The following is a 17889-nucleotide window of genomic DNA, read 5'->3' as shown; positions in this document are numbered from 1 at the left end:
TCATTAGAAAGTTGGGTCATAGTTAATGCGAAGCTGTGTTCCCACTTTACCTTAGATGAGTTTTATCAGATTTTACTTTGGTTTAGACCTGTCTTATGAATCCATATTCTAATGAAATATTTTCCATTTTTCTATAGAATCTTAATTCTCTTACGAGCCAGACGTCAAGAGTTTCCATCAAGTTCTCTTCTCAGTCCTCCAGTATCAGACTCACAGATCAAGTGTCTACTGACCAAAACCAGAAGAATATCAGCTCATTGGCTTCTTCCAGGTGTTTAATTCCACAGTGTGACCAAGAGGCTTCAGTTCTACAGAAAATGGAACATAAGAGAAAACACGTACCAAAGGAAAGCATAAATAATGAAAACAATGAAGAAAGCATGAGTCTGAAAAGAAAACGTATCACATGTAATAATTCATCAGAGAAAACAAGTAAACTTACGGCATTGGAAGAAGATGCTGATGAGGTTGAAACCCACCTAAATTCTAGGAACTCAAAAGCATTCACAAACAATTTTTGTGATATTAGGTATTTGGATGCTTTGGAGAAAAGCCAGCTGATTGAAATGCTCAAACAGGCAGTAGCTCTGGTGGTAACTCTGATATATAAGGATGGCTCAACTCAGCTGAGAGCAGACCAGGTTAGTAAACGGTGTTGGTTTTTGTTTGTTTGTTCTGTTTTGTTGGCACCATGAAAGAAACCCATTTTCTTAGTGACTGATTTTGATAGGAGAGCAAGAAGTAAGATTTTAAGCCTTCTCCTTTCCCCCAGGGGTGAGTGACTGACACTGCATAGTTCTCATGAGGCTGTTAAGAAACTGCTGAATGTTTTCCATTTTATATTCCACCAGCAAAGTGTGAGTTTCCAAATTCTCCACCTCCTTGTCAATACTTGTTGTCTTTTTTATTTTAGCCATTCTGCTGTGTGTGAAGTGGTATTTCACTGTGGTTTTAAATTGTATTTCCCTAATAACTGGTGACATCAAGCATCTCCTCATATGCTTACTGGCCATTTGTGTATCTTCTTTGGTGAAACGTCTTGAAATTCAAGTCTTTTGCTCATTTTTTTTTTTTTTTTTGCGGTATGCGGGCCTCTCACTATTGTGGCCTCTCCTGTTGCGGAGCACAGGCTCCGGACGCGCAGGCTCAGCGGCCATGGCTCACGGGCCCAGCCACTGCACGGCATGTGGGATCTTCCCAGACCGAGGCACGAACCTGTGTCCCCTGCATCGGCAGGCGGACTCTCAACCACTGCGCCACCAGGGAAGCCCCCTTTTGCTCATTTTTAAATTGGGTTATTTGTGTTTTATTTTGGATCTGTAAGGGTTCTTTATATATTTTAATACCAGTCTCGTCAGATATATGATTTGCAGTTCTCCAAGTCTGTGGCTTGTTTTTATCAATTTCCTGATGGTGTCTTTTGAAGCACAGAACTTTTTAATTTGATGAACTCCAAGTACTTTTTTATTGCTTCTGCTTTTGTTGTTAAATTTAAGAATGCTTTGGAAAAAAAAAAAAAAAAAGAGAATGCTTTGGGACTTCCCTGGTGGTCCAGTGGCTAAGACTCCGCACTCCCAATGCAGGGGGCCCGGGTTTGATCCCTGGTCAGGGAACTAGATCCCACATACTGCAACTAAGAGTTCGCATCCTGCAACTAAAGATCCTGCATGCCGCAACGAAGATCCCACACGCCTCAAGGAAGATCCTGCATGCTGCAACTAAGACCTGGCACAGCCAAATAAATAAATAAATATTGCTTTTAAAAAAAGAATGCTTTGCCTATACCAGGTTATGAAGATTTACTGTATTTTCTTCTAACAACTTATAGTCTGAGCGCTCACATTTAAACCTGTGACCCGGGACTTCCTTGGTGGGTTCGATCCCTGGTCAGGGAACTAAGATTCCACTTGCTGCGGGGCAACTAAGTCCGCGCACCACAACTACTGAGCTCGTGTGTCTCAACTAGAGCCCACGTGCCGCAAACTACAGAGCCCATGCGCTCTGGAGCCCGTGCGCCACAACTACAGAGCCCACGTGCCCCGGAGCCTGTGCGCCACAACTAGAGAAGAAAAAAAAAACGCACACGCCACAACTAGAGAGAAGCCTGTGCGCCACAACAAAAGATCCTGTATGCCTCAACGAAGATCCCGCGTGCTGCAACTAGACTAACTATGGCATACCCCACCGTCCGGGTTTCCATTTCTAGAAAACTGCTCCCATCAGTAAACCACTCAACCTCAGGGCTGTCAAGAGGCTCATCTAGAAGATCAGGCCTGCTGGAGTAAGTTTGCTCTCTGGTCTCTGTACACTGATGCACTAAGTCTCCATTCTTGGCCGCTGGAAGCAGAGTTGCTGGGTTCAGGGTTTGGCACACCTTCAAGGGAATGTCGGGGGTCCCATTAGGAGGGCCTGATATCTTGTTAACCTTCCTCCAGTCAACTAATGATGTCCTTTGACTTCTAGCACAGACTGTACCTGATGAGGGGTTAACACATCTAAGTGTTGTCCTAGGGTGAGCTGGGAAGCCTCATTAACCAATAGAGCCGTGGCTGCTAGTGCTCACAGGGAGTTTGGCCATCCCAGGGCCACCGAGTCCAGTTGTTTAGAAAAGTAAGCCACCAGTCTTTGATCTGGCCCCAGCTTTCAGGTCAGAACTCTGAGCGCTATCCCTGACCTCTCATGGAGTATAGGGTGAAGGGTTTGTCTGACGTTGGAAGCCCCCATGCTGGTGTCCTACTCAACTCAGTCTTTAGAGTCTCAAAGGCCCACTGGTGGCCCCTATTCCCTTTCTTCCCCCTTCAGAGCCTCATATAGGGGTTTTGCTGTAAGATCATAATTTGGAGTCCAGATACAACAGAACCCAGCCATCCTGAGAAAGCCTTGGAGTTGTCTCTTCGTGGTTGGAGATGGTAGTGCGCTAATTGCTGTCTTTCAATCCATGGCCAGGACTTGCACTCCTGGGGTCAAAATAAATCCTAAATACTGAGCACTGTTGTGAAATCTGAGCCTTTGTCAGAAAATTAGGACCTTAACAGTATTCTGAGCTGAGACTCGCTTTGTCTCACTACTTATTAGCAGATCATCAATATATTGTAATAGAGTTCCATTTTTTCAGGCTTAGTTCCCTCAATTCTTTTGCTAACGAGTTTCCAAACAAATGGGGACTATCCTGAAAGCCCTGCGGAAGCACTGTCCAAGTGTATTGAGTAGCCTCCAGAGGGGCAGGGTCCCTCCATTCAAAGGCAAAACAGGTATTGAGGGACTTCCCTGTGGCGCAGTGGTTAAGAATCCACCTTCCAATGCAGGAGACGTGGGTTCTATCCCTGGTCAGGGAACTAAGAGTCCACTGCTGCGGGACAGCTAAGCCCACAGGCTCTAGAGCCCGTGCACCGCAGTGAAGATCCTGAACGCCACAACTAAGACCTGATGCAGCCAAATAAATAAATATTTTATATATATATATATATATATATATACACACACATTTTCCTTAGCCCGTGCGCCACAACTACAGAGCCCACGTGCCCCGGAGCCTGTGCGCCACAACTAGAGAAGAAAAACAAAACGCACACGCCACAACTAGAGAGAAGCCTGTGCGCCACAACAAAAGATCCTGTATGCCTCAACGAAGATCCCGCGTGCTGCAACTAGACTAACTATGGCATACCCCACCGTCCGGGTTTCCATTTCTAGAAAACTGCTCCCATCAGTAAACCACTCAACCTCAGGGCTGTCAAGAGGCTCATCTAGAAGATCAGGCCTGCTGGAGTAAGTTTGCTCTCTGGTCTCTGTACACTGATGCACTAAGTCTCCATTCTTGGCCGCTGGAAGCAGAGTTGCTGGGTTCAGGGTTTGGCACACCTTCAAGGGAATGTCGGGGGTCCCATTAGGAGGGCCTGATACCTTGTTAACCTTCCTCCAGTCAACTAATGATGTCCTTTGACTTCTAGCACAGACTGTACCTGATGAGGGGTTAACACATCTAAGTGTTGTCCTAGGGTGAGCTGGGAAGCCTCATTAACCAATAGAGCCGTGGCTGCTAGTGCTCACAGGGAGTTTGGCCATCCCAGGGCCACCGAGTCCAGTTGTTTAGAAAAGTAAGCCACCAGTCTTTGATCTGGCCCCAGCTTTCAGGTCAGAACTCTGAGCGCTATCCCTGACCTCTCATGGAGTATAGGGTGAAGGGTTTGTCTGACGTTGGAAGCCCCCATGCTGGTGTCCTACTCAACTCAGTCTTTAGAGTCTCAAAGGCCCACTGGTGGCCCCTATTCCCTTTCTTCCCCCTTCAGAGCCTCATATAGGGGTTTTGCTGTAAGATCATAATTTGGAGTCCAGATACAACAGAACCCAGCCATCCTGAGAAAGCCTTGGAGTTGTCTCTTCGTGGTTGGAGATGGTAGTGCGCTAATTGCTGTCTTTCAATCCATGGCCAGGACTTGCACTCCTGGGGTCAAAATAAATCCTAAATACTGAGCACTGTTGTGAAATCTGAGCCTTTGTCAGAAAATTAGGACCTTAACAGTATTCTGAGCTGAGACTCGCTTTGTCTCACTACTTATTAGCAGATCATCAATATATTGTAATAGAGTTCCATTTTTTCAGGCTTAGTTCCCTCAATTCTTTTGCTAACGAGTTTCCAAACAAATGGGGACTATCCTGAAAGCCCTGCGGAAGCACTGTCCAAGTGTATTGAGTAGCCTCCAGAGGGGCAGGGTCCCTCCATTCAAAGGCAAAACAGGTATTGAGGGACTTCCCTGTGGCGCAGTGGTTAAGAATCCACCTTCCAATGCAGGAGACGTGGGTTCTATCCCTGGTCAGGGAACTAAGAGTCCACTGCTGCGGGACAGCTAAGCCCACAGGCTCTAGAGCCTGTGCACCGCAGTGAAGATCCTGAACGCCACAACTAAGACCTGATGCAGCCAAATAAATAAATATTTTATATATATATATATATATATATATATACACACACATTTTCCTCCCTTTCCAGAAGAAATTTTTTAAAAAATGGTATTGAGATCCTGGATGTAGAGAAATACAGAAAAATGCGTCTTTGAGGTCCAACACAGAAATACTGAGTGCTTCCTGGCACTTGGGCAAGGAGGGTGTGTGGGTTTGGCACCACTGGGTGAATAGGGATGACTGCCTAGCTCACTGCTCGTAAGTCTTGCACAAACCGATATTCCCCATCAGCCTTCTGAACAGGGAGGATTGGGGTGTTACAAGGGGATTGGCAGGGCCCAATGACTCTGTGTTTTAGGAATTTGGTGAGCAGCTGTTGGATCCCCCTCAGGGCCTCAGGCTTTAAAGGATATTATCGCCAGGAGCTGGGGCCAGCTGGGGTTGTCGTTTGGCCATCCCACAGGAGGGTGCTCAGGACATTCCCTTTCCCGGTGCCCCTCCTTCCAGAAAAAGGCACACTGATTCCTGCCCAGGTGGTTCCTGGGCTGCTGGTCTGGTCTTCTCAGCTGTCTAGTGTCCCCTCAAGATGGCGGGTGGATCAGAGCAGCTAAGAGCTGTGTTTTCTTTGTTAATCTCCTATCCGTGTTGGCCTCCTTTGCCATGTCCTCGTTGTTATAGACGTTGAAGGCCTCCTCTACCAAGGTTCACAATGGGGTTTGGGGCCCAGCTTCAAGCTTTTGTAATTTCCTCCTGATATGAGAAGAGGACTGGGTGATAAATGGCATGGCCAATAGTGACCTCCCTTGTGCAGACTCAGGGTCTGTATTGGTGTACTTCCTGAATGCCTCTGTCACCCGACTCAGGAAGACTGCTGGGTTTTTATCTTTTTCCTGTGTAATCTCTTGGACCTTATCATAATTTACAGGCTTCACCATATGCCTTTTCATTCCTTCTGATAAACAAGTAATATAACGTCTCATCCTGGCTTGGCCTACATGATCCTCACAATCCCAGTTGGGGTCCTGTTGTGGGATTGCGTCACCAGTTCAATAAATCTGGTGCTGTGCGTTGGTGGGCACTAGGCTGTCTTTGTGTTCCCTGGCCTTTCTTAGTATACATTCCTTCTTGTCCAGGGGGCAACAGTGGTTCAGAAAAACTGTAATTCTTGCCATGTCAGGGAAAACATTAACCCCAGCATGGTAAATTTGTCCCTAAACTTGTCAGGGTTCTGTGAGAACCTGCCAAACCCCTCCTTACGGATTCCTAAGTCTCTCATCAAGAAGGAGGCATGCACTCTAGTAATTCCCTATTCCCATCCGCTACTTCCCAGAGGGGGTAAAGGCCCTGTGGTGTGAAAGTGGGGGCTAATTTTGAACCTGATCAGGGCCCCATTGGGGACAGCACTGGGGGCTCTGGTTTCAGGGCTCCTGGCTAAATGGGGTAAGGTGGGGGTCGAGGGACTGAAGGTGATGTTGAAGGGGAAGAAGCCCAATGAGAAAGAGGCCCAATGTGCCAATGACTAGTTGGCGGTTGAAAGGGGATCTGTGAGAAAGTCTGGCTCTAAATCTGGGGACAAAACAGAAATAGAGGCCACACACACAACAGGAATCCCTCAAACCGGGGTCTTGATAAAGTTTCATAAAGGCCTGCATGTAAGGGACCTCCCCCCACTTTGGGGACTGCTTACAATATTTTGGTCCAGTTGTAAAATGGTGCTAAAGTTAAGGGATCCATTCTGTGGCCAGTTCTTCCGGTCACCCAAGGCATATTGGGGCTAGGCTGTGTTGCAAAAGAAGATGGTTTTTAAACCATCTAATTTAAACTGTCCCGAATTTTTAAGAGTTTTAATCTTTGGGGGCATTTCCCATGTTTACATATAAATCTGGCGGCTAACAAACAGATCCTGCAGCTGGATGGAGTCCTCAAGACCCGGCATAACAAAACCAAAGGGTGAGATGACAAAGGAAATCTCAGAACTCCCTTCCCCACAGTTGAGCACACAGGACAGAGAAATATTGGGGGGTTGTGTAAAGTTCACCTCAACAGGGGCCTCGGGGGCTGGGGGTTTAGATGTATGAAGTAAGGAAAAAGAAATAGGAGAAAGAGAGAAAACCTGCTCTTTCAGCCTGCCTCTCTGCGTGTGTCTATTCAGGCAGTCCCAGTCTGCCGTGCGCTTCCACAAGGGCCAGTGGAGAGAGGCACTCCGTCCACCACCCACCAGGGTGATCAGACCCAGAAACCAGTGCTGGTGGGACTCTAACCCACAACTGGGACTTTAACCCAGGAAAAAGAAGTTGAGAAGTTTGTGACGACTGGGCTTCCAGCCACTGCACAGTATGAGGATTGAACCTCTGTCACTCTCAGAAATCTCCCCTCAAGGAAAGCCCACCGGCCCAAGATCTGCACCGTATGAGGCAAGCCTCTCCCACCTCTGTCACCTGTCAGGGTGAGCCGGTGCCAGCCAGAGGGAGCATGGTCTCACCAACTAAGGAGTTAGGCTGTAGTTGCCCAACACTCACTTCTCAGAAGGATGCGACAGAGAAGTAGAGAGGACAGAGAAAGGGGTTTTAGAGAGAGGTCAGAAGAGGGAAAATGGAAGGGGAAAGCTGCCTGAATGAGGATAGTGACACCCCTGGGGCAACCGAAGGCAGACTTACCAATCCCTGCAGCACTGAAGCAAAGATTCAGGTGGCCACGTGTCAGCTGCAAGGAGGCTGCAATCAGCTGTACCAGATGGGCCCAGATCCTCTCTCAGAGGGGCAAGGAAAAAAAAGAAGGCCCCACAGGTCCCAGCAGAGTTGCCAAAAAGTGTTACCAACCTGGGCCCTTGGACTCTTTAATCAATAGAAATCGACAAGAGGCCAGATGAGAATTTCAGGCAAGGCTTTATTGGGGCTCATGGTACAGCACAAGGGAGCAAGAACAAGAGACAGGTTCCCTTGCCTGCCCCCTGAGAGGACCTGCTTGGGTCCTTAAATGGGGTAAAAATGGGGGTGGGTCTGTGCGTTGGGCATAAGGCACACCTTAGGGGTCTGCCCACCCCCTTGGTGGTGCCATGTGCAGAGATGATGCACCGTGCCCTGCTTTTGCTCCCAGCACCTCAGAAATGGCAGTTTGTGGCCTTTTTGTATCCTATTGCTTATTATTGTCCCAGCTTGCCCATGCATGCCGTTATTTTTAGTCACTTGTAGTTTCTTTGTATCCTATTGCTCAAGGAGACATTTGTCCAGGTGCAAGCACTCTGGTAGAGGATCCCAAGTCCCAGCCTGGCTCAGTTTTGCCATCTTAGCAGTACTGAATTTTCTGATCCATGAACAGGGGGTGGCCTTTCATTTATTTAAAACTTTGATTTCTTTTAGCAATGTTTTGTAATTTTCAGTGTAGTGTATAAATCTTGCTTTACCTTTCACTTTTTTTTTTTTTTGGCGGTACGCGGGCCTCTCACTGTTGTGGCCTCTCCCGTTGTGGAGCACAGGCTCCGGACGCGCAGGCTCAGCGGCCATGGCTCACGGGCCCAGCCGCTCCGTGGCATGTGGGATCTTCCCGGACCGGGGCACGAACCCGTGTCCCCTGCATTGGCAGGCGGACTCTCAACCACTGCTCCACCAGGGAAGTCCTACCTTTCACTTTTGAAAGGCATTTTTATGGGGTAAAGAATTATAAGTCGATAGTTTTTTTCTTTCAGTAGTTTAAAGATGTTATGCTGCTGTCTTCTAACTTGCTTTGTTTCCCATAAGAAATCTACTATCACCCTTATCTTTGTTTCTTTCTAGGCAATGTGTCCCATCCCCCCTCCCCAGCTTCTTTTAAGGTTTTCTCTTTATCACTGCTTTCAAGCAATTTGATTATGATGTAACTTGGTGTAATGTTTTTCATGTTTCTTGTACTTGGAGTTTATTAATCTTCTTGGTTCTACAGCTCAGCTTGGGAGAATTGACATTATTATTTTGAGTTTTGTAGTCCTTAAACATGTATGTGTCTCTGTTATGGAGGTCTTCTCTGATTTCTTTCATGAGTATTTTATAGTTTTCAGTATACAGATCCCATACATGTTGTATTGATTTCTATCTAAGTATTTAATTTGGTGGAATAGTTATTATAAATGGTAATTTCTTTTTTAAAAAGTTTATTTGTACATGCTCATTGTTAGTGTATGGAAATATAATTGATTTTTGTATTTTGATCTTGTATCCTGCAACTTTGCTAAACTCACATATTAGTTCCAGGAGGTGTTTTGTTTTGTTTTGTTTTGTAGATTCCTTTGGGTTTTCTACACAAACATTTATGTTATCTGTATATAGGGACAGTATAGTTCTTCCTTTCTAATTTATATGCCTTTTATTTCTTTTTCCTGCTGTATTGCATTGGCTAAGACTTCCATTATGATGTTGAATAGGGAGGAGACCAGATTTGGAGAGTGAGATCATGGGTTTGGCTTTTGACCTTGATTGTCATTAAAAGAGGTATTCATTTACAAATTTTAATTTTAGGCCTTTTCTTTCTGCTTAATTAAAAAACTTGACAGATCTTTCTTGAATAAATACATTGTTTATGTTTGATTTTGGAACTTTATTTTATTGTGTATTCACAGGCTCTGGCTTCCTCTGTTGAAGGCATTGTGATGTTACCAAGGAGCCATGCAGAGAAAGGCAGTGGTCCTCTGGCTGCCCCAGCCTCTGACAGTGTTCTGGAGGAAGGCTTCATGCCCAGTGATCAGTGTATCTACATAAAAACTGAGCCCTCTTCCATTTGGGACCAAGAACAAGAGGCACATCATCAATTTGCCAGGTAAGAAATCTTCACTAATTACCTTAAATCCTACTTATTCACCTGCTTTATCCTAATTTAGAGTTTCCCAAGCTCCAGTTTTAGTTATTTAAACTTTCAGAAGTTTTGTTTGAGCACATGAAAATAAAATGGATCTAAATGACAGAAACCGCTACAAACACCCTCTCTCCCTCAAAGAGCTTCTGGAATGGAGGGTCCATCCATGGGAGCCAGCTCCGGGATTTGAGTCAACATCGCAATGAGAGGCTGGTGAGAAAAGCGTCATCTTAAGGCGTGCAAACCCACTGTCGCTGCGGGAGCCCTGGCTGATTTCCTCATTACACTTGTTCTCTCACTCACGGCCTTGGAAAATGAAGTTAACACTGCCTTCAAAGAGTAGATAGTCCTCAGTACCACCGAGATATTACTAATTTCAAAGCTTCATTCTGTGAAAATAGAGAAGAAATGTCTCACTTGTATTTCCTGCCTAGAATCTTAGAATTTCAGAACAGGCAGGGATGCTTCTGCTGCCCCTTCTCAAACCTGAAAAGTCTCGTCGTGGGTTGGAGCCTGTGCCCCTCATCACTGTTTCTTTGCTCACATTGTCAGCCTGACTCACTTCTGCTTTGGGTGGGGACATCCACTTCCTGTTTGCCCAGCCCTCTGCACTCAAGTCAGTTAGGTGCCTGGAAGGAGCTCCTTGAAGCCACTGCCCTGAAGAGGGTGAGAAGGTGGGGGCCTGGTCCTGGCCCTTCCTGCCTAATACATTCTCGCTGGGCTCTGGGTGGGTTTTAGGTAGTTGTTGTGTGGGTTCCAGCCTACAGATAGTGATGCTGTCTAGGCTAGGAGTGCCTGAGGCACTGGTTCCGCCTGTATTCCTCACACCAAGCCCCCACAGACATTTCCACCATAGGGGCCAACCACTGTAGCTGGACCAGCCCTTGTGGTTCTTATGATCACAGGACACGCTTCAGCAAAAACCATTAGGGAATTTGAGGAACAAGATTTATCACTCACAAGTTCTGGAGAGTACACAGAGAAGTTATGGGTAGAGCAAGAGAGAGAGAGAGAGTGCATGGACCTGGGCCTCTGCCCTTATTAGGGTTTGAAGGTGGGGTGTCTAGGTTTTCACGGATTCACTCTTTACTGGCTAATTTAAAGCATAAGAGCAGGAATTAGGGCACAGGAAGGTTGAGAAGCCGTGTCATCACACAGTCGGTTATCTGGGTTACCCAGGGCTTTCTGGAAGAGGGAGCTTCATCTGGTTCCTTCTCTGGTTGTTTTGCCAGCAGCTGTGTTGCATAGCTGGCAACATGTCTATTCAGGATGGATGTCTTTGAAATGGATGCCTTGGCAATCAAAGCGTGATGTCAGGCATGTACACCACAGTGTGTACATGGGATGATGTTTGACAATAGAGCACTCTGCTCCCAAGAACCCGTAACCTTTTTTTCCCATAATTTTCTTTTGAAAGAACAATTGGGCAGGCTTTTTCTACGGAAGCCCTCTGTGAGAATAGGGCCCTAACATTCGGACAGCGCTTTCTGAATTCTGGATTTCTATATTCTACTCGACATTCTCCACTTGGACATCTGATGGTCACTTCAGCTCCGATCCTCCCTGTGCCTTTTGTTTAGCAGATGTGGCATAATTGACTTCTGTAACTGACAGAAAATACACTGTGTTTTAGCCACTTTGTCTTACAAGATATTCTTTGTGTCGCTTGTCCTTTCTTAAGCTAGAAATCAGCTAGGGTTTGTCTCTTAGTGGGAGAGATCATAGTTGTTAGATGGCCTTATTGAGAACTTCCGGGTTTCCAGCTACAAGAGCATCAAAGTGGGAGGATGCTCCAGTAGTCCCAGCTTAACTCCCTCATAAGCTGCCCCCACTCCTACACACCTCTCCAGGTCCAGCAGAGGCAAGACCTGAAGCTGTGCTGTCAGCAGTGGCCCTCTTCAAGGAAAATCAAAGTGAAAGCGCACAGAAAAATGCAAAAAGCCTGAAACTGTCTGCCTGCGGAGCAAGCAGAGCTAATCGGACCCCAGGTTTCCTTCTTCCTCAGCCTTATCTGAAGACCCTCACTGATGTATTAATAAGCAGTTACCATAAAGGGGGATTAATACCTTGGGCCCTGGCAGCAGCAAGATCGGGTCTCAGACCTCAGCTTTGCCACTTCTCAGTTGTGTAAGGCTGGGAAAATTGTTTCACCCCTCCGAGCCTCAGTTTCCTCACCTGTAAAATGGATCTAGTGCCTGCCTAATGGGATTATGATGGGGTTTCAACACAACAATCCTCGTGAAGTGTTTAGTGTGGTATTCGCACATGGTGAGTGTTTGATAAACGTCAACTGTTATGAATCCCATATTCAAGGAGCTCTTGATTTAATGGGCCAAGGTAAATTACAGTATCGCAGATGTGGTCCCTGCTGTAGCAGGTGTGTGGCCAGGAGTACTAAAGGAACCGGGAACCGGGCAACTCCCTGCCCAGGGAATCAGGCACCTGAGCAGTTTGTAGAAATTGTGGGAGGGAAATTTTAGGCAGGAATACAGCATGTGCCTGTGGCCCTGGAGTGTGAGAGGACGTGCACAGTCTGGTGATGGAGGAAGGAGAATCCAGTGTGGGCAGAGGGTAGACTGGGGGTGTGCTGGGAGCGCAGGCTGGGGCCAGCTGGGAGGAGTCCAGGGTGCGTCGGCTCTGCTCAGGAGCTGGAGGCTGAGTCTGTAGGTGGTTGTGCTGCACCCAGGGATTGGCTCTGAACAGTTGTGTGAACTTGAGTTCATTACTAGCCTCTTTGTGTCTTGGCTTCATCATCTGTAAATTGCAGATAATAAGTAACACCTACAAAAAATAACGCAGGAGACTGCATATAAGAAGTTTATTTGGGGTCTTAAGAATCGCAGTTCAGGAGACAAAGATTCAGGAACCCCCGAAAGAGTGTTCTGGGGAAGAGAAAGAGTCAGGGACTTATAAAAACAAAAAGCCACAAGATTGTCAAAAGTTGCCTGGCAAGAATTGGGGATTGACTCTGATACAAGTCAGAAAACATTTGTCCTTAAGGAATCACGAATTGTTTCAGGGTAGGGGTCTGACAAGTAGATAGGGTGTCCCGGGTTTCTGGCAGAGGTTCTGGATACCCTCACCAGGTTGAAAGGTCAGATTCCATCCAGGCTGAGACACATGAGCCCCACTTCCTCAGAGGCCTCCTGGCTGCGTTCTGGGGACTGAGCAATACCGTCCCTGTTTCGATTTTCCTTCCACATCTCTTAGGATTTGAGTTAATCTGTGGAAAGCTCGCAGAAGAATGTCTGCCCATAGAACCGCATAAGTGACAGCTGTTAGTAGAGTAGTAATAATACTTTCCCAAGGTGAAAAGCTCCAAATTACTGTGTCAATCAGTGAATGTCTTTTCATCTTCTAGGAAGGTGCTGCTTCAAACACTGAAATGTAAATGTCCTGTTATTTGTTTTAACGCCAAGGATTTCCTGAGAACAGTGATGCAGTTTTTTGGTGATGATGGCAGTTGGAAGTGTGGTATGTTTTAGTTTTTATAATCTCCTAAACTTAACTTTCCAACAGTGATTCCTCCTGGGACTGGGAGCACGGCAAGGACTGCTGTGTTGCACAACTCGTGGGTTGGGGGTGGAAGGGAGGTCGCACAGCTGCGATGCACTACCTGTGTGGCCATGGGCCCTGAGCGAGAGAGGCACTTTCCCTCTGCTTTAGATTATTTGAATTTTTTCAAGTATATGTTACTTTTGTAATTTAAAACAGGAAAGGAGTAAATTATTCAGCATGGGCAGATGGGATTTGTTGTTACCACAAATAGCTTATATGTAAACTTTCTAAGAATTAAACTAAAGTCCAGAGTAATTAACATCAAAACAGTATAAAACACGTTTTTTATCTTTCATTTAAAATTGTAAATAAGAATTTTTAAAACCTTTTTTTTATTAGATGGACAGATATGTAATAAAGCAAATATTGAAAGAATGTTCATTGTAGATTCTAGGTAGTAGATATATGAGTGTTGACTGTACAGTTCTTTTCAAGTTGAACGTTTGAAAATATTCATAACAAGATACTGGAAAAAATCTTTTTATTGTACAAAACTTCCAACACGTACAAAAGTGCCTGTAATACGACAAGAAATGTATATTTGGTCTTTGTCCCTGGTTCCCAGCACTCAGCTCCCAAAACCCATATGGTCTCCAGAGTGAGGAGTGTCTTTTGTATGCTGATGGAGGACTGGTGCCTGGAGGCCCCCATGGCTTTAGGGTGGGCGTGGTCAACAGGAAGAAGAGGCACCATTAGAGGAGTGGTGCTCAGGAAGGGGAGCAGGGCTGGAGAGCAAGTTAATCACCAGTGGCCAGTGACTTAATCAATCATACTGATGTAACAAAACCTCCATAAAATCCCCTCAATGGTGGGGTTCCTAGGTGAGCTCGTCAAGGTGCTGGGAGCGTGGTGCACCTGGAGAGGGAGTGGAGGTTCTGCGCCCTCTCTATGCCTTGCCCTACGCATCCCTTCCATCTGGCAGTTCCTGTGTTGTAGCCTTTAAAATAAATGGGTGTCGTAAATAAGGTGCTTTCCCGAGTTCTGTGAGCCATTATAGCAAATGATGGACCCTGAGGAGGGGTCGTGGGAAGCCCCTATTTATAGGTACAGGAGGCCCTGAACTTGGGGCTGGTGCCTGAAGTGGGGCCGTCTTGTGGGGCTGAGCCTTGACCTGCAGTGTCTGCACTAACCCCAGGTAGTTTGTGTCAGAATTGAATTGAGTTGTTGGACACTGGCTGGCGTGTGCAGAGAACAGCAAGTGTGTGGTGGGGAAAACACAACAGAGTACACAATAGCCAATTTCAACAGCTATCAACTATGTCCAGTCTTCTCTCCCCTATAACTTCCCACATTTCCAAATCTCTATCCCCTGGGTTATCTTGTAGCAAATCCCAAGCGTCATATTATTGACCTGTAAATATTTCAATTAGATGAGTAAAATATGAGGATTTCATTTTTCAAATGATGCCGTCATCATCTCCCCACAAAATTAACCATAATCTGTTCATATTGTTAGCTATCCAGTCAGTGTCTGTACTTCCCCAGTTGTCTTTAAATATTTTTGTTTGTTTGTTTTTGTTGTTCACAGTTTGAATTGGGATCCAAGCAAGGGTTAGTGTTATCCTATACTTGGGTTGGGTGTTTCTTTTACTCTGTATATTCTCTCCATCTGTTGTATTTTCTTGCAATTATTTTGTTTTTTTGTTTGTTTGTTTTTTTTTGATATGTGGGCCTCTCACTGTTGCGGCCTCTCCCGTTGCGGAGCACAGGCTCCGGACGCGCAGGCTCAGCGGCCATGGCTCACGGGCCCAGCCGCTCCGCGGCATGTGGGATCCTCCCGGACCGGGGCACGAACCCGTGTCCCCTGCATCGGCAGGCGGACTCTCAACCGCTGCGCCACCAGGGAAGCCCCTATTTCGTCGCTTTTAACAGACCAGGCTTTTGTCCTGTAGGATTTCCCTTTCTTGGCATTTAGCATGTTCTCTCTCTTCTATTTCTTGTAAATTGGCAATGAGATTCAGTGGCTTGATCAGATTCAGGCTAGATTTTGGGAGTGCAAGACTGCTTCACAGTCCTGACCCTAACTCCGAGTGGTGTTGTGTCCTTCTGTCAGGAAATACATAATGTCTGTTTGTTTATCTTTTCTGTGATGTTTGAATTGTTATTGTGACTTCATATGTTGAATCTTCTCCATCTTTCCTATTTATCACTTTACCTAGAATCCATTTTCAGTCTCTTCATTTTTTAATTTAAAAAAATTTCCTCTTTCCCATCTTCATTTTAAGAAAACTTAAGGGAGTTCCATGATGTTCTAGTGGTTAGGATTCGGCACTTTCACTGCCATGGCCCAGGTTCATTCCCTGGTCAGGGGACTGAAATCCTACAAGCCACATGGTGTGGCCAAAAATTTTTTTAAATGAAAATAAATTTAGGAACTTCCCTGGTGGCACAGTGGTTAATAATCCACCTGCCAATGCAGGGGACATGGATTCGAACCCTGGTCCGGGAAGATCCCACATGCCATGGAGCAACTAAGCCCATGTGCCACAACTACTGAGCCCGCGTGCCACAGCTACTGAAGGCTGCGTGCCTAGAGCCTGTGCTCCTCAACAAGAAAAGCCACCACAATGAGAAGCCCGCACACCACAATGAAGAGTAGCCCCCACTTGCCGCAGCTAGAGAAAGCCCACACGCAGCAACGAAGACCCAAAGCAGCCAAAAATAAATAAATAAATAGATTTTTTTTAAAAAGGAAAAAGTTTAAAAAAACTTTTTTTAAATATAAAAATACTTACGGCATTATCTATTGCACTTATTTGCTTTTGTGTATTGCCAGTTTAGTTTTTATTTCAGAAATTTTGTTTTGTTTTGTTTTACTTTGCTTTCCTGAATTCTTTCATTTCTTCATTAAGCTTTTCTTTTACTAAGCCACCTAATCTCTAAGTATTTCTAATTCTGAGTTCTTTGTTTTTCATAACTTCTATCATTCTCTTAATTTTTCTTAGCTCATTTAAAATCTGTTTTGTTGGCATTTTTTTTTCAGTTACTGCCATTCTCCCCAGTGTGAGGCTTGTCCTGGTGACTTCAGTTTATTAGTTATAAGAGTTTATAGGGACCAGCCCCCAGACCACTCCAGTGCTGTCAGAACTTACCCACAGATTTTTCAAAAATATATGTTGAGCGGGAGTTCTTCTCGCCCTGCCCTGGACAGTGCCCCTGGAGCACCCAGGTCACCCCTCCGGTGCCTGAGGCTGAGCAGTGGCATCATTTCATGTTCCCAGCGAGCCCCTTGGATCCCCACTGTGGTGGTGCATCCAGTGAGCAGCTCTCTTGGGGATCAAGATGCCATGTGGCTGACAGGGTCTTGGTGCTCCAGCTGGGTGTCAGGCCTGAGCCTCTGAGGTAGGAGAGCCGAGTTTAGGACATTGGGCCACCAGAGACCTCCTGGCTCCAGGTAATGTCAATTGGTGAGAGCTCTCCCAGAGATCTCCATCTCAAAGCTAAGACCCGGTTCCACTCAACAACCAGCAAGCTCCAATGCTGGACACCCTCTGCCAAACAACTAGGAAGACAGGAACACAGCCCCACCCATTAGCAGAGAGGCTGCCTAAACTCATACTAAGTTCACGGTCTGTCTATAAGAGACCCACTTCAGACCTAGGGACACAGACAGACTGAAAGTGAGGGGATGGAAAAAGATATTGCATGCAAATGGAAATCAAAAGAAAGCTGGAGTAGCAATTCTCATATCAAACAAAATAGAGTTTAAAATAAAGATGATTACAAGAGACAAAGAAGGACACTACAAGGGATCAAGGGATCAATCCAAGAAGATATAACAATTGTAAATATCTATGCACCCAACATAGGGGCCCTCAATACATAAGGCAAATGCTATCAGCCATAAAAGGGGAAATCAACAGTAACACAATAATAGTAGGGGACTTTAATACTCTACTTTCACCAATGGAGAGATCAACCAAAATGAAAATAAATAAAAAAACACAAGCTTTAAATGATACTTTAAACAAGATGGACTTAGTTGATATTTATAGGACATTACATCCAAAAACGACAATACACTTTCTACTCAAGTGCTCACGAAACATTCTCCAGGATAGATCATATCTTGGGTCACAAATCAAGCCTTGGTGAATTTAAGAAAATTGAAATCATATCAAGTATCTTTTCTGACACCAATGCTATAAGACTGGATATCAATTACAGGAAAAAAAACTGTAAAAAATACGAACACATGGAGGCTAAACAATATGCTACTAAATAACCAAGAGATGACTGAAGAAATCAGAGAGGAAATAAAAAAAATACCTAGAAACAAATGACAATGAAAACACAATGGCTCAAAACCTATGGGATGCAGCAAAAGCAGTTCTAAGAGGGAAGTGTGTCAATACAATCCTACCGCAAGTAACAAGAAAAATCTCAAATAAACAACCTAACCTTACACCTAAAGCAATTAGAGAAAGAAGGACAAAAAAATCCCCAAAGTTAGCAGAAGGAAAGAATTCATAAAGATCAGATCAGAAGTAAATGAAAAAGAAATGAAGGAAATGATAGCAAAGATCAATAAAACTAAAAGCTGGTTCTTTCCAAAGATAAACAAAATTGATAAACCATTAGCCAGACTCATCAAAAAAAAAAAAA

At 45.2% G+C, this 17889-nt stretch overlaps 1 protein-coding gene across 1 annotated transcript in view; it reads left to right on the top strand.

The window, feature by feature from the left end:
• LOC112406231 (DNA polymerase nu-like) overlaps positions 1-17889 on the top strand; it is a gene marked incomplete at its 3' end in the record, with an annotated part of 71350 nt that overhangs the window by 27399 nt on the left and 26062 nt on the right. The window contains exons 4-6 of the mRNA XM_024754956.1: positions 138-641; positions 9494-9690; positions 13088-13200. Of these exons, the coding sequence (XP_024610724.1) occupies positions 138-641; positions 9494-9690; positions 13088-13200 (814 nt within the window). The remainder of the gene's footprint in view (positions 1-137; positions 642-9493; positions 9691-13087; positions 13201-17889) is intronic.

This window comes from Neophocaena asiaeorientalis, unplaced genomic scaffold (assembly GCF_003031525.2).
Source record: "Neophocaena asiaeorientalis asiaeorientalis breed wild unplaced genomic scaffold, Neophocaena_asiaeorientalis_V1.1 scaffold767, whole genome shotgun sequence".
In the NCBI taxonomy this organism is placed as follows: domain Eukaryota; kingdom Metazoa; phylum Chordata; class Mammalia; order Artiodactyla; family Phocoenidae; genus Neophocaena; species Neophocaena asiaeorientalis.
Note: the sequence above shows the minus strand (reverse complement) of the source record. Positions and strands in the feature narration are given on the sequence as shown.